The 21,288-nt window shown below is 48.4% G+C and overlaps 1 protein-coding gene and 1 long non-coding RNA gene across 3 annotated transcripts; one reads left to right on the top strand and one right to left on the bottom strand.

Moving 5' to 3' along the window:
- Positions 1-249: 249 nt before the first annotated feature.
- LOC140638996 (uncharacterized) lies at positions 250-7,233 on the bottom strand. Its single transcript, XR_012035897.1, has 2 exons — positions 6,779-7,233; positions 250-463 (listed from the first exon to the last, which is right to left on the bottom strand). It is a non-coding gene; the product is annotated as an uncharacterized lncRNA (long non-coding RNA).
- ACTL6B (actin like 6B) lies at positions 842-20,986 on the top strand. Of its 2 annotated transcripts, none has more exons than XR_012035895.1 (15): positions 842-1,727; positions 6,833-7,306; positions 7,774-7,850; positions 8,053-8,218; positions 8,527-8,627; positions 14,909-15,006; positions 15,668-15,762; positions 15,831-15,937; positions 16,608-16,697; positions 16,857-16,918; positions 17,028-17,142; positions 17,285-17,365; positions 17,462-17,557; positions 17,745-17,848; positions 20,704-20,986. XR_012035895.1 is itself a non-coding variant. In XM_072837274.1 (15 exons), the coding sequence occupies exons 2-15, from the start codon at positions 7,282-7,284 to the stop codon at positions 20,782-20,784; spliced, it is 1,281 nt and encodes a 426-aa protein (XP_072693375.1). In that variant the 5' UTR covers positions 846-1,727; positions 6,833-7,281; the 3' UTR covers positions 20,785-20,986. The 2 variants fall into 2 exon arrangements, 1 of the variants encoding a protein (XP_072693375.1); XM_072837274.1 differs by having other exon boundaries at positions 846-1,727; positions 17,762-17,848.
- Positions 20,987-21,288: the final 302 nt, after the last annotated feature.

Here is a 21,288-nt window from a genome sequence, read left to right as displayed (position 1 = left end):
TGGGTTCGGCACGCCCCTGCCCCAGTGAGACCACGCCCCTCCACCGGCCTGGGACTGAGCCCGGCAGATGGAGACCCGCACGGGACCCGGCCGGCGACTCTGACGCGGCCGAGGGGGAGAGCTGCTCTTCTGAGAGCCCCCGAGGAATGATGCGGGCCCCTGAACCTGGGAACGGTGAGAAGTGTCGTGCCCGGGAAGTTCCCCGGCGTTGCCCGCTGGGCTTTTGTGAAACTCCACGGGGCTGCGTGACACTGTGATAACTCATATTTATTGAGTTCCATACTTAATCTAATCCTCACGACAGTGTTGTGCGTTTCAGGACTAGCATTGTCCCCATTTTGTTGCAGTGGAAGCAGACTCCTAGGACTCCAGAGTTGAGATACGAACGAGGCAGCCTTAGCGACCTAACTGTGCAGTCATATCAGTACACTAGCCTCTTGAGGAACGCTCCCGAGCACCATCCCTGTAAAGGAATGAGAATGTAAGCCCAGGCCTTAGCTTCCACACCTGTAAAATGAGTGTTGACTGTCGCCTGCCCTGCAAGTCACATTGGATTGTGAAAATGCTTTGGAAGCAAAGCATTTTCAAAGTTCACCTCAATGAAGAGTCTTCACTGAGTCCTCATTGAATTTAAAAGTGAAAGTATTAAAACTGACTTCTTGTGGCCTCCATTAAAGACACTGGAAGAAGCTTTCAAAGCACAATATTTTTAAGAATGTAAGAAAACAGTCACATTCTTCTTTATGCACAAATCCCGTTGATGTGCACTTACTAATTCAATGATATATTTGTAGGAGGTGATAGATGTCACCTAGAATTTGGAAGGGACCTTAATGGATAATTCACTTCAATTTCCTGTCAATCTACAGATGGGCAAAGTGACTTCCCAAAAGTCACTTAGAAAACTGGCAGCTTAGGACTAGAACCCAATTTTATTAATCTCCGTAGGGCATCTGACACTGCCTCCTCTCACTTTTGGCTTCACTTTTCCTCTCACTTTTGGCAAATACGCTTCTTTGTCTTGACACATTCACCAAATATTCAGTCTCTGATGCATGAGGCACTGTCCTAGGCCTTGAGGATACAACCATGAAAGGGTGCATCCTTCCTCTGCCTACAGAGAGTTTACATTGTACAGAGGAGACAGATGGTAGATGATCATTGAAATGACCATTGGTGCTGGTGGCTTGAAATGTGACATTTGCTAAAAGCAGAACATTTGGGAGGGGAACACATTTGGGGAGGAAGATCAAAAATTTTTAAATTGAGGACATGTTAGGTTTGTAGCGCCTCAGAGAAGTGCAAAGAAGAATGTTCAGAAAGTGGCTGTCAAACCAGGTCTGGGGCTCCACAGAAGAGCAGGAGTTGGAATAAAGCCTTGGGAATGAGTGGCGTTTTAGAGCAGATGAAGTCATAAAGAGACTCAGGGAAAAGACAAGATGGCCCAAGACCAAGCCCTGAGGAACTCCAACATTAGAGGTCAGGGAGAGGAGAACAAGCTGCCAAAGGAGAAGCCAGAGAGCTAACAGGAAAATCAGGAGAATATGGAGTTCTGGAGCCCAAAAGAAAAGAATGTTCCAACAAGGGAATGGTAAACTGTGTTGAATGCTGCAGAGAGATGAAGCAAGACAGGGCTGGGAAGTGTGCATGAGATTAACGAGGAAGCCAGTGGTGACTTTGTCAAGAGCACTTGCAGTGAATGCAAGTTTGCTTGCAGTGGGCTGAGGGTAAGTAAAAAAATGAGGCAATGGGGACAACCAAAGTGGCCAAAACTCTGGGAATCTTGATTTGGAGGAGGTAGGAGATAGAAAGGTGGGGCTACATATGTTGAGAGGAGAATTTGAAATCAAGGTATTTGGGTTTTGATAGGAGCTACTGGAGCTTGTTTAGATGGTAATGGGAAGGATGGGAGTTGGGGGAGGTGAAGGATACAGAGGTAGGGGATGGCCAATGGATGACCGATTTCTCTGAGAAGGCAGGATCCCTGGAGAACATGTGGAGAACCTGGCTCCCATGGGTCATGGGATATACTTCCTCCTCCTTCTGACTCTTCTTTCTCAGACTTCTCCTTGGTCCTCCCTTTCTCTTCCAGGCATCTGTAAACATTGTTTCTCCCAGGATCCCAGCTTCAGCCTCTTTTTCTCACTGGTCACTTCCTCCATTACTGTGACTATCCCCTAATTGCCCATATCTTTCAAATCTCCATGTCCAGCCCAGATGTCTCCCCCCAGGTGTAGACTTGGTGTATGTCCAACCACAGCCTGAATATCTTCATCTGGATGCTCGCAGAAGAGCTGATTGTTTTGTTTTGTTTTTTAAAGATTTTATTTTTTTATTTTTATTTACTCATGAGAGGCACAGAGAGAGAGAGAGGCAGAGACACAGGCAGAGGGAGAAGCAGGCTCCACGCAGAGAGCCTGATGAGGGACTCAATCCCCGGGTCTCCAGGATCATGTCCCCAGCTGAAGGCGGCGCTAAACCGCTGGGCCACCGGGGCTGCCCCAAGAGCTGATTGTTAAAACATTTATTATGCACCACTGATCACAGACATGTCACATTCAACACATTCAAAACTAAATTAATCCTCTTCTACCCCACCCCACCCTGCCTAACCTTACCCTTTCTCTGAATCTCTTGGCCCAGTTAACAGCATTGCCATCCATCCAGGGGCTTCTTGTGCCTTCATTCCCCATATCCAAAGATGGTCAGCTAATTAGGGTATAGGCCAAGCTACTATAACAAAGAGTCCCACAAATTCAATGGCTTAAGAGACAAATTTAAAACATCCTCTAGGACTGTGGGGGCATCTCTGCCATCCTCAACACCTAGCTTCCATCTCTCTGTATACTGTGGCCCAAGCAGCTTTCCACAATCATACCTGAATCATCCATTGGGAAGGGGGATGGGGTGGAAAGCACAAGTTCTTTCTTGTTTAAGGACAACAATAACTTCCTTTTTTTTTTTTTTTTACAACAATAACTTCTGCTCAGAGGTTGGCCAGTTGCAAAAAATGGCTGGGGAAATGTAGTCTCTAGCCATATGCCCAGCTAAAATGTTATTAATAAAGAAAGAAGGGAGATAACCATTGATGTAAGACTAGCAATCTGTGTCACTGGTGGATACATCCTGTCAATGCTACCTCTTGTATATTGCTTAAATCCATCCCTTCTACCATATGCTAAATGCTGTTACCCTAGCCCTAGTCTATATTCTGGCCTCTAAGATAGTTCCTCTCTATTCATCTACCAAACAGCTTCCAGACATATCTTTCTGAAATGCAAATTAGATCATATAACTGTTGTTCAAAATGATGTAAGAGTTCCCCATTGGTTCCGTGAGAAGGGCCACACTTCATGATGCACAGTCTGGGTCTTGTCCCCTCTTTGAATGCCTTCCACTCCCCAAGTCCAATCCTACTTCCTTGTCATCTGGGAAAATTCAGTTCAGTTTAGTTTAAATACTGCCTCCCTGACCACACTGTTGTTTGTGCCCCACTGCAATGTTGGCTCCATTCCTACTGCGGCCTTTACTGGACTGTTTATTTCTGGGCACTTGCCACCTTCACTAGAGAGGGGCTCCCTGTGAAGCCAAGACACTTGATGTATCTGGCAGGGAACTGGGGAAGAGCCAACCACGGAAGGAACAGACCCTCACAAGATGCCAAATCATTTCCAAGGTGTGGGGGGCAGAGGGTCCTGGCCCTACCACCTTCAACATCATTACCAGATGTTCAGGTTTGGCCAACCTAGTGTAGGCTGAAATGTGTGAACCTCCAGGTGATTTTCTTAAATTAATGATTTAACCCTCCATCTTCTAGGATAGACATTCAACCCTAGGAGAGTCATATCAAGTTGGGTTTTTTTTTTTTTTTTTGGGGGGGTAGATTTTATTTATTTATTTATTTACTTATTTATTTGTTTGTTTGTTTTTAAGATTCCATTTATTTATTGATGATAGACACACAGAGAGGCAGAGACACAGGCAGAGGGAGAAGCAGGTTCCATGCAGGAAGCCCGATGTAGGACTCGATCCCGAGACTTGGGGATCAACCCCTGAGCCAAAGGCAGATCCTCAACCGCTGAGCCACCCAGGCACCCCTATTTATTTATTTGACAGAGAGAGAGAGCATGCACAAGTAAGGAGAGTGGCAGGCAGAGGGAGAGGGAGAAGCAGACTTCGTGCCAAGCAGGGAGCCCGACGTGAGGCTCAAACTCAGGACCCTGGGATCATGACCCGAGCCAAAGGCAGATGCCCACCCGACAGAGCCACTCAGGTGCCCCGAGTTACATCAAGTTTTATGAGCCATTTTATTCCTAATGTCCATCAGGTATCTAGAAAACATTTATGAAAAGAGTAGAAGCAAGGCAACATTTTCTCCAGAGAATACTTTTCACAGGCCACAGCTGAAATCTCAGCTGTGTCATTTACCAGCTGAGTGACCTTGGGCAAGTCACTTAATCTCTCCATGTCTGTTTCCCCTACAAAATGTGGATAATAATCAGATCATTATAAGGACTAGAGTACTTAACATTTGTAAATCACTTAAAATGCTTTACATCTAGGCACTGGATGTTTTGTGTTTGCTAAATAAAAATAGGATTTAGTTATGAACAAGTTGGTCTTTGGCTACTTTTCCACTGTCATTTCCCCCTGACTCTGATCTCTGCCAGCAGCTCTTGTGCAACTCTCTTTCAAGACTAAGCTCCTAACTCCACATATGCCAGAAATGATCATGTCTCTAGAACTTTGCATGTGCTATTCTTTGTGTGAAAGACCTTTCCTACCTTGTTCACCAGTGAACTATTCATCCTTCACAATTCAGCTCAAACTTCACTTCTAGAAGCCTTCCTGGACTCCTGGAGACACGCGGCCCCTCCTTCCTCTGGGCCCCCATTTCTTGCCACTTTCGTGCATGCCTAAGCTCCCCACTACAGCAAAACCCCTTGAGGGCAAGAATATATCTTATCCATCTCAGTATTCCCATGTCTTGCACAAAGACGTTTGCTGAATCAACGAATGGATAGTGAAATATATTAATAACCTTTTACCTTACATAATACAATAGAATCATAATACAAAAGAATGACAAATGAAAATTGGCCACAGTTGACTGGAAGGTAAATCAAGTCCAGTCGTGTAGTCAGCCAGCTATAGAGGAAAAACCATGAGAGGAAAATTCAGTTCTCATTACAGTATTACAGATTTCTAATTTATGAATAATAATAGTAAAGCCTCAAAAACTCCCCAAGAACATTCTTAGGGCCAGTGTTTACTGAATAGTTCCTGTGTGCCCAGCTCTTAGCCAGGCACTTGATTCTGGCATCAGATTGATTCCTCACTACCAGCCGTCCTACAGATAGGGACAATGAATCTTGGACTGGGACACAGAAGTGTTGTGAAATAAGGTCATTTCTAAACTGGCTGATGAGAAATGTGAGTTCTAGTCCTGGCTCTGCCAAGAGTGGGTTGTCTGACCCAAGACAGGGACCTGCCTCCATCTGGGGAAACCTCTGTAAAATTGAGGTGCTAGGGGATCCCTGGGTGGTTCAGTGGTTTGGCACTTGCCTTCAGCCTGGGGCGTGATCCTGGAGTCCCAGGATCGAGTCCCACATCGGGCTCCCTGCATGGAGCCTGCTTCTCCCTCTGCCTGTGTCTCTGCCTCCCTCTCTCTGTGTCTCTCAGGAATAAGTAAATAAAATCTTTAAAAAAATAAATTGAGGGGCTGGATCTATGATCAATAATATTTCTCCTGACTTGAGGCAGTCTCTGGACTGGGTTAAGAGAGGGAACTGACAAGGTGAATTTGTAGGGGAAGTGAAGCAACTTCATTAAATGTCAACAAAAGGAGAGGTACAGGCCACGAATAGAATCACTTTCTACTCCAGTGTTCCTGTAATCCTCACCTCAGCAACAACAATAATAATAACAGTAATAACAATTTTGTAAGATAAATGCAGGTGTCAAGAGGTCAAGGGACTCATCCAGTCATCTAGGTCTCAATTTATAGAGGCCAATGACTAACACAGAAATATTTCAGTTTCCCAGCACTGAGTCAGCTCTCTCCCCTACAGCTCACCTCTCCCACTTAAGCCTGGATGCCTCCAGTCTGAGGTTCTAGGCCTGGACTCCCAAACAACATTGGGCATGTGAAATGCCACTCTTGCCAGTGGGTGATCAATGAGCCACCTTAGTCTCTTTCAGAGCGGGCATCTGGTGAGCAGAGAAACTTCTGGGGCATTGGTTGTCACAAGGTATCCTCTTCCTGTGCCATCCATGGTCTTTTTTTCCTTTCCCTTTCCCTTTCCTCTTCTTTTTCTTTCTTTCTTTCCTTTTCTTTCGTGTGTGTGCCAAAACCCGCTATCCATGGTTTTAATGCTTCCCTCACACTCAGCAAATAGGTAAGAGTGCCCTCAAAACAAACATTCACATGCATATACAGACATGCATATGCACATGCACACATCCTGACACGCATAAACGCATACATATAGGCACACATCTACACACATGCTCACATAAGAGTCGCTCAGCTAAGCCAAGCTGTCGGAGCTGCTCCTTCACCTTTGCTATTAAAATTGCTGTGGAGGTGGTGTCAGGCCAGGAAAACAGCTGGGGAGAGATAGATGGGGAAAGGGAGCTGAAGATGGGTTAGCTGAGCACGGGTACACGTGTATATGTATAGGGCCCAGGCACCGGGGACGGGAGAGGAAAAGGGGGCACTAGAAAGACAAGGATAGAAAGAAACAGGGAGAAGATGGAGACACGCCCCCTCCTGTACCTCTCTCCTCCTTCCCTTCTTCCTTTCCCTCCTTCGCCCGGTGATTTCATTCAGACTTGGGTATGGCAGAACCTTGATCAGGAGCCAGAGAATGGACGACTCTCCAGGACTATGGTGCCCTTTTCTCGACCCCATTTAAAAAAAGTAAGAGAGCAGGGGCCCCGTGAGACGTCCTGAGGCGTCCTGGTCTCCAAATGGACAAGGTTTCCATCTCTTGTGTACGTCTGCTCTCTACCTGGCTATCTGTTAGAATCGATCTCGAAGTCCTTGCTATCCTCCCCACAATCTTAAAGTTGCGGTGTCTGCCCCTTTAAAGCAGCAGCCCCGGGTCCGGTTATTGTCTCGCCTTGCAGCCAATCCACGGCGTCATTGGGGGCGGGGGATCCGGCCTCCTGATTGGCTACTGAGCGCCCCGCCCCGCCCGGGATCCCGGGAGCTGTCCGGCCGCCTCGGTGCTGATCCCGTCGCCGCCCACGGGCCGTGAGCAGCGCTAAGAGGGCATTATGAGCGGGGGCGTCTACGGCGGAGGTGAGCTAGCCTCGGGCTTCAGGCTACCCAGCCTGCTGCGGCCTCACCGGCAGCCCTGCACCCCGAACCCGCGCGACCTAAGCTCTGGGCACCCTAGGGCCTGTCACCCCGGCGCTCGAACGGGTCCAGCCCTGGGTTTGGGTCCTGCGCCACTCCTACCTTGGTCCTCCCAGGTCGGTCGTTTGCGCGCACTGGGGTCACTCTCCACCATCCAACTCACCTCCTCCCGGCCCCCTGGCCCCTTCTTTCCCGGCAAGGAGAGTGGCCTGAATAAGGCCACTGGGCAAGAAGGGACTCTGGGGAGGCTTGATCCCCACTCCCAGGACCCCGGACTTCAGGCCGAGCTCCTACTTGCCCCGGCAAGCGTTGAAGGTGGCGAGACTGGCTCTGCCTTGACCTCCTCTCCGAGCTATCCAGGGGGAGAGAGTTTGGGAGAGGTCCCCTCACACACCTGTCTCCCCACACAGATGAGGTGGGGGCGCTGGTCTTTGACATTGGCTCCTTCTCAGTCCGCGCTGGGTACGCTGGGGAGGACTGCCCCAAGGTGAGCCTTCCAGCCCCATCCCCAAGTCCTAGGGCCTCGGACTCCCCTCCAGGCTTCCCAGTGACCCAGGGTTCTCACAACACAGAGAGAAGCTCTGCAGAGCGGGAATGTGGGAGTAAACCCAGGGGCGGGCTGAGGGCCTTGCTATGGGTCTGGATAGGGGCAAGAGGTTGATCCCTCTTCCTGCCCATGCCCCCTCCAGGCTGACTTCCCCACCACGGTGGGGCTGCTGGCCGCGGAGGAGGGGGGCGGGCTGGAGCTGGAGGGGGAGAAAGAGAAGAAAGGGAAGATCTTCCACATCGACACCAACGCCCTGCATGTGCCTCGGGATGGAGCAGAGGTCATGTCGCCCCTCAAGAATGGCATGAGTAAGGAGCCCCCACCCACTGTCTCCCACCACAGACCAGGATCCCACTCACCACAACCCAGGACATATCACCCCACACTTACGGAGTCTATCTTGCAATTGCCCACATCCCAGGAATTCCCTCACAGCTTCCCACAGCTGACTGGTTCCCAGCCCAGGGGCCCAACAGATTCCCAGGAAGGGGGGATTTCTGCTAGAACTGATCTCACTTCCCCTCCCCTGGACTTGGCATCCCTCCTTCCTTTGCTTTCTGTCCCTGGACCCCTGCCGGCCCACCTTCATCTCTCCACGCTGGCCTCCTGGCTCCAGTTGAGGACTGGGAATGCTTCCGCGCCATCCTGGATCACACCTACAGTAAACACGTCAAGTCCGAGCCCAACCTGCATCCAGTGCTCATGTCTGAGGCCCCGGTAAGTGCCTCACCCAAACCCTAGTCCAGCCCCAGGTGCTCCCTACCTCCTTTCTGCCATTCACTTCTCCCTTCTTTTTTTTTTTTTTTTTTTCACTTCTCCCTTCTGAAAGCATCTGCCATTGATCACTCCACTTAACTTTTCAGACTTTTCTTCCAACTCCACCATCTTCAAGCACTTTTTTTTTTTCCTCCCTGGTTTAGTCTTTATCCCTCTCCATCCTCCTGTTTTATCCATTCATATCTTTTGCCCATTCAGCCTTATCCACTGCTGTTTCTCCCCCCCCCCCCCACCAAAGTCCTTTTGGACTTTTTAACTTAAAATTTTTGTCAATGTTATATATGCACATAACCACTTTGATTTAGAAAATATGTTAAAGAAAAAACGGCCATTCATATCCTCTTCCTTCCATTCCACTTTTCCAGAGGCAACTGCTTTTCATTTAGAGAAGTTTTGTCATATTATTCTATATCTCTAAATATCCCATTCAAATGCTGCTTGTGGATTTTATAGTTTTAGGGATTTATTTCCCACTGTAGAAAATAAATATTGAGGGGTATCTGAGTGTCTCAGTCAGTTGAATGTTGGGACTCTTCATTTTGGCTCAGGCTGTGATCTTAGGGTCATGAGATTGAGCCCTGCATGGGGCTCCATGCTCCATGGGAATCTGCTTGAGATTCTCTCCCTCCCCCTCCCATTCCCCCTCCTTCTCCTTGTACACACTCTCCTCTAAAAAAAGAAAGAAAGAAAAAAAGAAACATTGAGCTCTCTTTCCTCCTCCAGCCCACACCACACACTTCCCTCATTCCTCACCTTTAAGTATAGTTGTATTTTAGATTTCTAAAAAAATTATTATTCAGTATTTACATTCTTGTGTTTATATATGGTAATCAAGCCTCAGGCAGGCAATAAACTCTGGTCACTTTTCCTTTCCTGCACAGCTCCTTTACATAGAACTGAAAATTGCACTGATTTTTATTTTGCTTAGCTTTCTATTTATTTAATGATATGACCCTAAGTTATTCATCTGCTATTATTTATCTGCTTATGTTATCTATATCCTTTCTCAAACATTAGCTCCATTAGATATTCTATCAATTTGGTCTTTTTGAAGAAATCTCTCCAAAAACCCACTAATTGCTCCACTTTGGACTTGTTGCCTTCTATACAAAAGACATAGCTATCATCCTGACATCTCCCTTCACCATCATCTTAGGGCATCCCCTCACGTCTCTCCCGTAATAGAAGTCCTGTTTCTTGAATCTCATTACTCCTTTTCTTGATGTACTCCCTTGTTTTCATAGAGCACATCCTCCAGTAACTGCCTTATAAAGGTCATGAGAGGTAAAAAATGTTAGGACCTTGCATGCCTGACCTTGATTGATAGCTTAGCTAGATATAACATCCCAGATTGGAAATCTTGAAGGTACTGGGATCCCTGGGTGGCGCAGCAGTTTGGCGCCTGTCTTTGGCCCAGGGCGCGATCCTGGAGACCCGGGATCGAGTCCCACATCGGGCTCCCGGTGCATGGAGCCTGCTTCTCCCTCTGCCTCTCTCTCTCTCTCTCTCTCTCTCTCTCTCTCTCTCTCTGTGACTATCATAAATAAATAAAAATTAAAAAAAAGTTTAAAAAAAAGGAAATCTTGAAGGTACTTTTCCATTGTCTTCCAGCATCTACTGTTGCCATCAAGAAAGCAGAGCTATCTAATTCCTGATCTTTCGGTATAATGTTTTTCTTTGTGAAAGCTTATAGAATTTGCACTTTGTCCTCAGTGTTATATAATTTTTCAATATCGTATTGCTTAATTTTCATCCATTGCTTTAGACACTCAAATTGATATTCCTTCAATCTGGAAACCTATGTCTTCCAATTCTGTGAAGAAAAATCAGTCATTATTCAATTAAGTATTTTAAATTACTTATTTGATAATTTATTTCTCTCACTATTTATCTGTTCTCTCTTTTGGAAAATATTATTTGGATTTTGCACCTCCTGAACTGATCCTCTCCTTTTCTTATCTTTTTTCTTATGTTTTCCTTCTTTTCCTCTTTTCCTCTAATTTCCAAGATAATCCCTCAAATTTATTTTTCTTTTTAAAAAAATTTTTTTAAATTTATTTTTTTTTAATATTCATAAGGACCAACTTTATTGAAAGTAGATGCACAGAGAGAATGCAGCATAAAGAAGTGTTTCCAGGATCAAACCCTGGGTGATGCTTTTACATTTACTATAAAGAAGAGAACCTTCCAGGGATCCCTGGGTGGCGCAGCGGTTTGGCGCCTGCCTTTGGCCCAGGGCGCGATCCTGGAGACCCGGGATCGAATCCCACGTCGGGCTCCCGGTGCATGGAGCCTGCTTCTCCCTCTGCCGGTGTCTCTGCGCCTCTCTCTCTCTCTCTCTGTGACTATCATAAATGGATAAAAAAAAAAAAAAAAAAAAATTAAAAAAAAAAAAAAAAAAGAAGAGAACCTTCCAGTAGAGTAGCTACTTATTTTTGCTGAGGGTTCTCTGCTTTTCTGCATGCTCCACTATCTTCTCTTCCACGTAAAGACCCTTCTGCTTGCGCACGGCGTTCATGTACTTCCGGGCCTGGTTCTCAGAATCAGCCTTTTCCCCAAAGTTCAAGTATTCTTCCTCTTCTTCCTCGGTGGTCGGCACCCAGAAGGGGTCGCTGGGAATGATCTCCCAGTGGCTGAACACCAGCTGCAGGCTGGCTATACCCCATTTAATTTAATTTAATTTAATTTAATTTAATTTATTCATCTGAGACGCAGAGAGAGAGGCAGAGACACAGGCAGAGGGAGAAGCAGGCTCCCTGCAGGGAGCCCAATGTGGGACTTGATCCCAGGACCCTGGGATCATGCCCTGAGCCAAGGCAGACACTCAACTGCTGAGCCACCCAGGTGTCCCTCAACTTTATTTTCAACCCTTCTATTGGGTTTTTCATTTCTGCTCCTGTATTTTCAATTTCCTAGAGCTCTTTTTTGTTCCATGAATGTTACCTTTTAGAACATCCAATTCTTAATGGGTGCAATATCATCTATTATCTCACTCAGAATATGATTAGTTTTGTTTTTCCAAAGTTTTCATTTCCCTGCACAATCTCTGTTCTTCCAATTTTTTCCCCATGCCCTTTTTCTTCTTTTGGTGTTGGGAGGCCCTATGTCTTGCTTTTTAAAAAAGATTTATTCATGAGAGACACAGAAAGAGAGGCAGAGACATAGGCAAAGGGAGAAGCAGGCTCCCCAATGTGGGGCTTGATCCCAGGACCCCAGGATCATGACCTGAGCCAAAGGCAGATACTTAACCACTGAGCCACCCAAGTGCCCCTCTATCTCATTTTGAGGCTTTTCTCAGATTTCTGAGAAATCTTTGGTTGTCTGCCTGTGTTTGCAAGTGGTGGACTAAGATACTGATTGGAAGCTGTGTGGGACAAGGCACTCATTGACTGTGGTGATAGAGGATGTTGCTATATGATGACCTGCCTGGGATGATTGTTAGGCAGCCTCTGATAGTTGGCAGCTTTATTTTTTTATATAATAAATTTATTTTTTATTTTTTTATTGGTGTTCAATTTGCCAACATACAGAATAACACCCAGTGCTCATCCCGTCAATTACCCCCTCAGCGCCCATCACCCACTCACCCCCACCCACCCCTCCTCCCCTTCTACCACCCCTAGTTCGTTTCCCAGAGTTAGGAGTCTTTATAGTTGGCAGCTTTAGATCTCATGTAACCCACAGGGAAGACTTGTACCCTACAGATAGGCCTAGCGACCCCCTTTCGGGGAGCCAAGTGAAGCAATAGGGCTGAGATTCTCACCATTTAATATACATGGAATCACTTTCTTCTCCTGTTTTTTTTTTTTTAAGATTTTATTTATTTATTCATGAGAGACACAGAGAGAGAGAAGCAGAGACACAGGCAGAGGGAGAAGCAGGCTCCATGCAAGGAGCCCGACGCGGGACTCGATCCCGGGTCTCCAAGATCATGCCCTGGGCTGAAGGCAGGCGCTAAACCGCTGAGCCACCCAGGGATCTCCGTCTTCTCCTGTTTTAAATATAGTGTCTTCTTTACTCCTGTGTCAAGTATCCCATCGGTCCAGAGACCCTCAGTTTTACTCTGTCTAGGGAATTAAACTTTCAGTCTTCTGTGGAGGCTGGAGTGAGTAATAACCCAGTGACATGGAACTGGGGAGAGAGTTTTGGGAGCTGTTACTTGAAGAACTTTAAATAATCTTATTTTAGCTTTCCCTTAACCTTACCTGCCAGAGGTACTCAAAACTACCAATTCCCAAACCCTCTGAGGATTCTGCAATTTCCTGGCTTTTTCCCACTACCAGCTTAGGAGTCAGTGTTGAATCTGTTAAGCCAGTTACCACTCAACTATCTTTTTTCTTTTTTTTTTTAAACTATCTGATTTTCAACCTTCAAAACTATGTTTCTGTTTTCTCCTTCCTTATTATTCCCAATCCTTGAGGGTATCTGTCTCTTCTTTTTTTGAGGTAAAATTCACATAACATAAAATTAACTTTTTTGATGTCAACAGTTCTATGCCATGAAACACATTCATAATGTTGTGTAGCCCTCATCTTTTTCTACCTCCCAACATTTTCATCAGCCCAAAAGAAAATATGTTTTCATTAACCAGTTTCTCCCTACTCTCCTTGCCCTTGGCAACCAACCATCAATTTGTTTTCTGTCTCAATCAATGTATCTATTCTGGATCTTTCTTATAAATGGTATCATACAACATGTGACCTCTCATGTCTGTATTCTTTCACTTAGCATAATAGTTTCAAGGTTCATCCATGCGGTAGCATATATCAGTATTTTATTCTGTTTCATGGTGAGTAACATTCCATTGCATGGATATACCACACCACAATTTGTTTTTCCAATTAATCCATTCATGGACTTCTGGGTTGTTTCCATCTGTGGCTATTGTGGATAGTGCTGCTATGAACAGTTGTGTATATGGATTTATTTCAGTACCTGTTTTCAGTTCTTTTGGATACATAAGTAGGAGTGGAATTGCTGGGTCATATGGTAATTCTATGTTTAACTTTTTGAGGAACTGCTGATTGTTTTCCACAGTGGCTGAACCATTTCACCTCCCCAATGGCAATGTACAAGTGTTTCAGTTTCTCTATATCCATTTTTTTTTTAAATTTTTTTTTTTAATTTTTACTTATTTATGATAGTCACAGAGAGAGAGAGAGAGAGAGAGACACAGGCAGAGGGAGAAGCAGGCTCCATGCACCGGGAGCCTGATGTGGGATTCGATCCTGGGTCTCCAGGATCGCGCCCTGGGCCAAAGGCAGGCGCCAAACCGCTGCGCCACCCAGGGATCCCTCTATATCCATTTTTTTCTTAATTATTATTAACACTCTAGTGGGTATGAAGTGGTATCTCGTGATTTCAAATTGCATATCCCTCATGGTGGCCAACAATGTTAAGCATCTTCTCGTGGGTGGTTGGCTTTTGTGGCTTTAGGTCTTTTGGTTTTTTTTTTAGAGATTTATTTATTTATTTATTTTAGAGAGACAGAGCATGAGCAGGAGGAGGAAAAGGGGAAGGGAGAGAGAATCTCAAGCAGACTCTGAGCTGAGTGCAGAGCCTGATGAGGGGCTCGATCTCACAACCATGATATCACAACATGAGCCGAAACCAAGAGTCAGGCACTTAACCAACTGCACCACCCTGGTGCCCCCCTTTTTAGAGTAACCTCTATGCCCAAAATGGGGCTCAAACTCACAACTCCAAGATTAGGAGTTTCATGCTGTACTGACTGAGCCAGCCAGGTGCCATGGATTTATGTCTTTTTTAAATTGCCCCTTTATTATACTTTTCCTGGGATCTTGGAAGGGGATAAAACTGGATGTTTGTATTCAATCCACAATTTCTACTAGAAACCCTCTTCCCAGCTTTCATGCCTTTGAGATGACTTAAATGGGGAAGAGGGATAAACCGGAGGCTGATAGAATTATACAGTAAAGAACAGTGGGCCAGAAGTCAAGAGACTATAACTCTACCAAGCTCTACCAAGGGCTTTGTGTGTGAACTTGGTCAAGTCACTCTCCCTCTCTGAGTTTGGTTTACTTCAGGGTTTGGATTATAATCTTTAAAATTCTTTGTACTTCTCACATTCTAGAGTTATATGTGGATCTAGAGACCTGACCTCTGTCCCCAGTCCAAGTCTTCTGTGTATGTGTGTGTGTGTGTGTGTGTGTCTGGGCCTCTCCTTTTTTGAATCCTCCCCTCCTGCACTTTCTCCCCAGTGGAACACACGGGCCAAGCGGGAGAAGCTGACAGAGCTGATGTTCGAGCAATACAACATTCCTGCCTTCTTCTTATGCAAGACAGCTGTACTTACTGCGTATCCTCTGGCTTGAGCTGCTCTGGCTGGGTGGAGGGCCAGGGTGGGGTTTATGTGGTGTGTCAAGCTGGAGGCTGGACCTGATTCTGTGGAGATTAGTGTCCTGGATGGGCAGACACCCACCCTGTGCTCCATTAGTGCAGAGGGGCCCCTGTACACTAAATGCCTTTGACCCTGGGGTGGCCAGATCAGCAGTTCTTTCCTATTCCTTGGATAAGACTGAACAGAGAGAGAGACAAAGAGGGAGGAAAGGAGGGAGAGTTGGACCATAGACAGCAGGGGCTGCAACTGAAGAGAACAAGGAAGAATATATAACAATCAGCATTCATTTTTTTAAGGATCTACCTTATGTTGACCCCTGTGCTAGGCACTGGGGCAATATGGCCCCTCATTTCAAGGAGCCCACAGAACACTGAACCAAGATTAAAGAGAAACTGGGAGCTCAGAAGAAAGAAAAAGAGGGAAAAGTTGTGATTCAGACAGGGAAGAAGTGACAGGAGTCTCAGGAACCTTTGTCCTGTGATGGGTCATAAACCAGAATGAGAGATTTGCAGAGTGTGAATGGACTGGACCAGGAGATCAGAGAGTGACCAGGGCAGACCTGAGTCCCAGTCCCTTCACTTGCTGCTGCTGTCTCTTTGACCTACCCGTCCCACACCAGCTTTGCAAACGGACGTTCCACGGGCCTAGTGCTGGACAGTGGGGCCACCCATACCACCGCCATCCCAGTACATGATGGCTACGTCCTACAGCAAGGTGGGGCCTCAACAGGGGTCGGGGACTCCTTGGGGAGGACCTGGCCCTGACACCCCCTCCCTTTCCAGGCATTGTCAAGTCGCCCCTAGCAGGGGACTTCATCTCCATGCAGTGCCGGGAGCTCTTCCAGGAAATGGCCATTGACATCATTCCACCTTACATGATTGCTGCCAAGGTGGTGTCTTTGGGGAGCCTGGGGCACTTACCCTATGACAGTTGACCCACTGACCCACTAGATATCAGAGAGAGGAGTGTCAGAGCCCCCAGAGGACCCTGAGTCCAGTTCCTTAAGTTATAATCAAAGCATCAGAGATTGGACAGGCTGAAGGACATGGCCAAGGTCATACAGCTAGCTGGTAACAGGAGGTATGAGGGCCAGTGCGGCAGACCCAGGTTCAAGGTCTGCCTCTGCCATGTAAGAGCTGTGTGACCTAGAGCAGATCAAAGCTTTCCGAACCTCAGTTCCTTCCCCTGTGAAGTGGAATTACAGCATATACGGCAGCTGTGAGTGTTGAGACACTGAAAGGGTCCGCCCTGGACTCCCACATGGAATGTGGCTCAGGACAGGCTACTTCTTTAAGGTTCTCGTCTCCCACTGTATCCCCCATGCCCTCAGCTTTCTCCAGCCTAGGCCTTTCAGATCAGCTGTACCTGTTGCATGAGTGGCAAACATGGGGACAGGCTCTCCCCATTCTCTCTCCTTTGAGAGAGAAGGAGGAGGAACACCTTTTGTGGGCAGCAGAGCAAAGAACTCAGTGCCTGTTAGCTGCAGGAGCATGGGTGTGGTCAGGGTGGGCTGGGCAGGAGTGGAGTGGGAAGGATGCTCATAGGCTTTGTGCCCCCAGGAACCTGTACGGGAGGGCGCCCCTCCAAACTGGAAGAAGAAGGAGAAGCTCCCCCAGGTTTCCAAGTCCTGGCATAACTACATGTGCAATGTGAGGAGACGGTCCCCTGAAACAACCCCTATCCCTCCCAGCTCCTGCTCCCCTGCCATGAGTAGAGGGGAAGGGACAGAGAGGCCCTGCAGGGGTGGCTTGGGGGTGCTGAGGAGGGACACCAGGCCCTCACTGCTCACCGTGTCCCTGGGTCCCCAGGAGGTGATCCAGGACTTCCAGGCCTCTGTGCTACAGGTCTCAGACTCTCCCTATGATGAGCAGTAAGTGAGCCCATGGCTGAGGGATGGGACAGGGGGCAGGCCTGGGATTCAGAGGGTACCTCTGGTCCCCTGTGAGCACCCCCAGGCAGAGTCTCTTTTTCCTGGGCAGGGTGGCTGCGCAGATGCCCACGGTACACTATGAGATGCCCAATGGCTACAACACAGACTATGGTGCTGAACGGCTCCGCATTCCCGAGGGCCTGTTCGATCCCTCCAATGTCAAGGTTGGGTGGGTGGAGGGTATTGAGGTGGGGACTGGTTGGATTCCCTGGATGCCAACGTTGGGTGTGAGGGAGGCTGGGAAGGATCACTGGGGTCTGGGGAGAGAGGGCAGAGGCCCAAAACCCAGATCACCTTTCTTGGCAGGGCCTGTCGGGGAACACCATGTTGGGTGTGGGCCACGTGGTGACCACCAGCATAGGCATGTGTGACATCGACATTCGCCCGGTGAGGCCCAAGCCTGTGTCTGGGCCCAGGGGCCCAAAAGTAGTGGGGAGACAGGGAGGGGCTGTGCCCTGAAGGCACACTCCTCTCTGCACTCAGGGCTTGTATGGCAGTGTCATTGTCACCGGTGGAAATACCCTGCTCCAGGGCTTCACTGACAGGCTCAATCGGGAGCTTTCCCAGAAGACCCCACCGGTAGGAGCCCTCCCCCAACAGGGTCCTGGATTCCTGTCCTGGCTTAGATCTCCAGGACCCAGTCCTTCCTCCTTCCTCAACAGCAAGTGTTCTGGCCACCAGAGCAGACCCCTCCCCCTGCGGCTTCCCAGTCTTCCCCACTTCTAGCCCTCTCCCTTCCCAGAACCCAGGTGTCTGCTTCCCCCAGCCCCTCTTTCCCCCCAGAGCATGCGGCTGAAGCTCATCGCCAGCAACAGCACCATGGAGCGCAAGTTCAGCCCCTGGATTGGGGGCTCCATCTTGGCCTCACTGGTGAGAGGAAGGGGCCTGGCCTCGCACTGACTGTGGGAACCAGGCAGACCCAGACATCCCATCCCCTTGTCCGCCTCCTTATTCATTCATTCAACAAACTTTTATTTTTGAGAAAGAGTAGGCTCCCAGAAGGGTGAATGCTCCATCAGGACAAATCAGGGAGCAGAAGGACAGGAAGCTGGAGAGATTAGTGGAAGTTGAGGCTATGGACGAGGCACCCACTATACTTAGCAGAAGAGAGACACTGGAAGTTTGGGGCAAAGAAGCAATGTGACAGTCACAGGCATGTTTGGGAAGACTATGTCCAGAATGAGTCTTTGGAGATCAGAGTATGAGCCAGACACAAGGGCACCTTGGGAAGAGGCTCTTTCCATTGTCCTAGAGTCACAGAGTGAAAGCAGTGAGGATGGGGTGGTGGGCAGGAGGCAGATAGAGGAGACAGGCAGGCTGGTTCTGGAGCAATAGGTGGTGAGTCCTCTCTGGACCTGCTGTGGGACACAGGCAAGATGCTGAGCAGGGAGCTGGAGATGCAAACTATATCTCATGGGTGTCAGCCACACAGACAGGACAATGGGACCATGACAGAGCAAGAAGGTCATCTCCTAGAGGGGCAGCCCCCAAGGAGACAGAAACAGGGGTCAGAAATACAGGAGGCTGACAGTGTGAATTCATCCATCCAGTTACTGTGGCCCCCCACCCTGGGTGCCTGACATGGTCCCTGCTTCAGGAGGCAGCACAGACCAGCTGCTGAGCCCATTAAGCAGGAAGTCATCTCAAAATGTGCAAGTGTTCCTTGAAGGGAGGGCCTGATCTAGTTTCAGGGGCTCTAAGGAGCATTCAAGCTGAAGATGGAAGACTGAGTAAGAACCCTTGAGGCAAAGAAGGAGAGAGGATGCTTGGGCCATGGGGAGAGGCAGGGAGACCAAAGGCAATGGGCAGATGCTGTCAGACCCAAGTTTAAGAAGCTCAATGGGGCCACAGAGTGGAGAGTGGCTTGAACAGTGGCCTCCACTGTGACTGGAGTTTGACAGGGGAGTGGGTATCAGGCTGTAGAACTGGGAGCTCATGACACAATGTGGGCAGCATCTGGATGTGAAAAGTTAGAAGGAGTCTAGGATGATGCCCAGGATGCTAGCTCCTGGCAGCTGTGTCCAACAGGAATTTAATATGAGGAGCCACATATATAACTTGAAATTTTCTAGTAGGCATATTTTAAAAGAGCCCCAAGAATCTGGTGAAAGTTAAGCTTAAAAAATATATCTTATTTGGGTTGCCTGGCTGGCTCAGTCAGTAAAGCATATGACTCTTTTTTTTTTTTTTTTTTTTTAAGATTTTATTTATTTGAGAGAGATAGCCAGGGAGAGAGCAGGAGCAGGGGGAGCAACAGAGGCAGAGGGGAACCTGATGTGGGGCTCCATCCCAGGACCCTGGGTTCATGACCCGAGCTGAAGGCAGATGCTTAACCAACTGAGCCACCCAGGCACTCCGAGTGTGTGACTCTTGATCTAGAGGTTGTGAGTTCGAGCCCCATGGTGGGTGTAGAGGTTACTTAAAAACGGAGTCAGCCAGATGCCCCTACTTAAAAATAAAATCTTAAAAAGAAAAGAACATACTTTATTTAATTCATTATATTCAAGATATTTCAATGTGTGATCAATATAAAAATGAGATGTTTTACATTCTCTTTCCTGGATTTAGTCTTCAGTATCCATTGTGTATTTTATAACTGTAGAGCACATCTCAATTTGACTAGCCATGGGATGCCTGGGTGGCTCATTGGTTAAGCATCTGCCTTCAGCTCAGGGCATGATCCTGGAGTCCTGGGATCGAGTCCCACATCAGGCTCCCTGCATGGAGCCTGCTTCTCCCTCTGCCTATGTCTCTGCCTCTCTCTCTCTCTCTCTCTCTCTCTAATAAATAAATAAAATCTTTTAAAAAAATTTTGGACTAGCCATATTTCAAGTGCCCAATAGCCACAGTGCTCAATAGCCACTACATTCACCAGCACTAGTATAGAAAATGAGAAAGGCCACTGAAGAAGGTTTGGGCCAGCTCTGGGGGAACTCAGTCACAGACATGCTGAATTTGAGGTCTTAAGAGACTCAGAAGGAGGTGTTTAAAGACAGTTGAGTATTTGGGTCTAGTGTTCAGTTCCAAGCATTGGCAATGGTAAATCGAGGGAGGAATAGGGTTTTGGAGCACAAGCAGAAGTCCCAGGAGTGGATGAGCTGGTTCGGGAAAGGAGAGAAACAGGGACAGTAGTACCAGGGACACAGGCACTAGCTTTCAGGCAGAGATTGAGCAACCATCAAAGAGAAGGAAGAGTTTGGGACGCCCAGCGCGATACCCTCGGGGGCAAGGCTCAGCGTGAGGGGTGGCCGGCAGAATGAAGAAAACTACATCCAGAAGTTAAGTGGTGCAGGAATGGTGAGGGTGAAGGAAAGATTCTTCTTGGGAATGCGGAGACTCCCTGATGGAGTGATAGGAGGAGGAATTGGGGGAGGGGAAGGGGGGCAGGTCGGCTGGCCTGAGGCTGTTAGCTCCCCTACTCAGCTCTAGCCCAGTGCGTGGCCCAGGGCAGACAGTGTGCAATAATTACTTGTTGAATGAATGAATCAACGTCAGGATTAAACGACAGGAGCAGGGGTATTCGCACGGAATATGAAAGAGGGCTGGGAGGCTTGGGGCGGTCGCTGCGGAAGGGATTGGGCTGGAGAGGCGGGGTCGGAGGGCGGGAGGAGGGTTTCCGAGGGGCTGGGCTTGCACTAGTGGAAGGTGCGGAGGTGCGTCCAGTTCCCCCGACCCTCCGCCCCGAGGCCGCGCTGATGGTGGCCTCTGTCGTCCCCCGTCCCCAGGGCACTTTCCAACAGATGTGGATCTCCAAGCAGGAATATGAGGAGGGAGGGAAGCAGTGCGTGGAGCGGAAGTGCCCCTGAGGGCGCCCCCTCAACACCCACACGCCCTCCCGCAGCGGTGGGGTAGAGGACGCCAAACCGGGGAGAGGGCTTCCCGGCTCGGCCTCAGCCAGCGCAGATCTAAGCCCCTACCCCCATGCCCTCGTCTCTTCCCCTGCCCTCTCGTCCGCTTAGATTGTGATGTTTCTGGGTTGAAAGAAGTAAAAATGTTTTAAGAAAAAAAGTTTGGCCTCCTTAGGTGGGTGGGCGGGAGTGGGGACGGGGGCCTGCGGGGAGGCGAGGGGAGGGCTACAGCTGCGTCCCCTGGTGATCCCACGGTGGACGCCGGGGCAAAGTCTGCGGGTGGGGGCAGAGCCCCAGGAGTCACGCAAGCCTCGGGTTTCAAAGGGGCCGGGACCTGGGGAGGGTCACGCAGCGAGGACCTGCCAGAGGCCCGCGAGAAGGCCCCCAGCTAGGAGCGGAGTTGGGGCGAAGCGGGTGCTGGAGACCCGACCCCCGGGCAGGGGAGGGGCGGAGCCGGGGACC

The sequence above is a fragment of the Canis lupus genome, chromosome 8 (genome assembly GCF_048164855.1).
Source record: "Canis lupus baileyi chromosome 8, mCanLup2.hap1, whole genome shotgun sequence".
Lineage (NCBI taxonomy): Eukaryota > Metazoa > Chordata > Mammalia > Carnivora > Canidae > Canis > Canis lupus.
The sequence above is the reverse complement of the archived record's forward strand: the minus strand, read 5'-3'. Positions and strand labels throughout refer to the sequence as shown.

Excerpts from the sequence above, each read along its gene's own strand:
- ACTL6B (XM_072837274.1), top strand. The coding sequence starts at position 7,282 with ATGAGCGGGGGCGTCTACGGCGGAG. Across the intron at positions 15,007-15,667 it reads AAGACAGCTGTACTTACTGC|CTTTGCAAACGGACGTTCCA; the intron begins GTATCCTCTGGC and ends GTCCCACACCAG. Across the intron at positions 15,938-16,607 it reads CTTACATGATTGCTGCCAAG|GAACCTGTACGGGAGGGCGC; the intron begins GTGGTGTCTTTG and ends TTGTGCCCCCAG.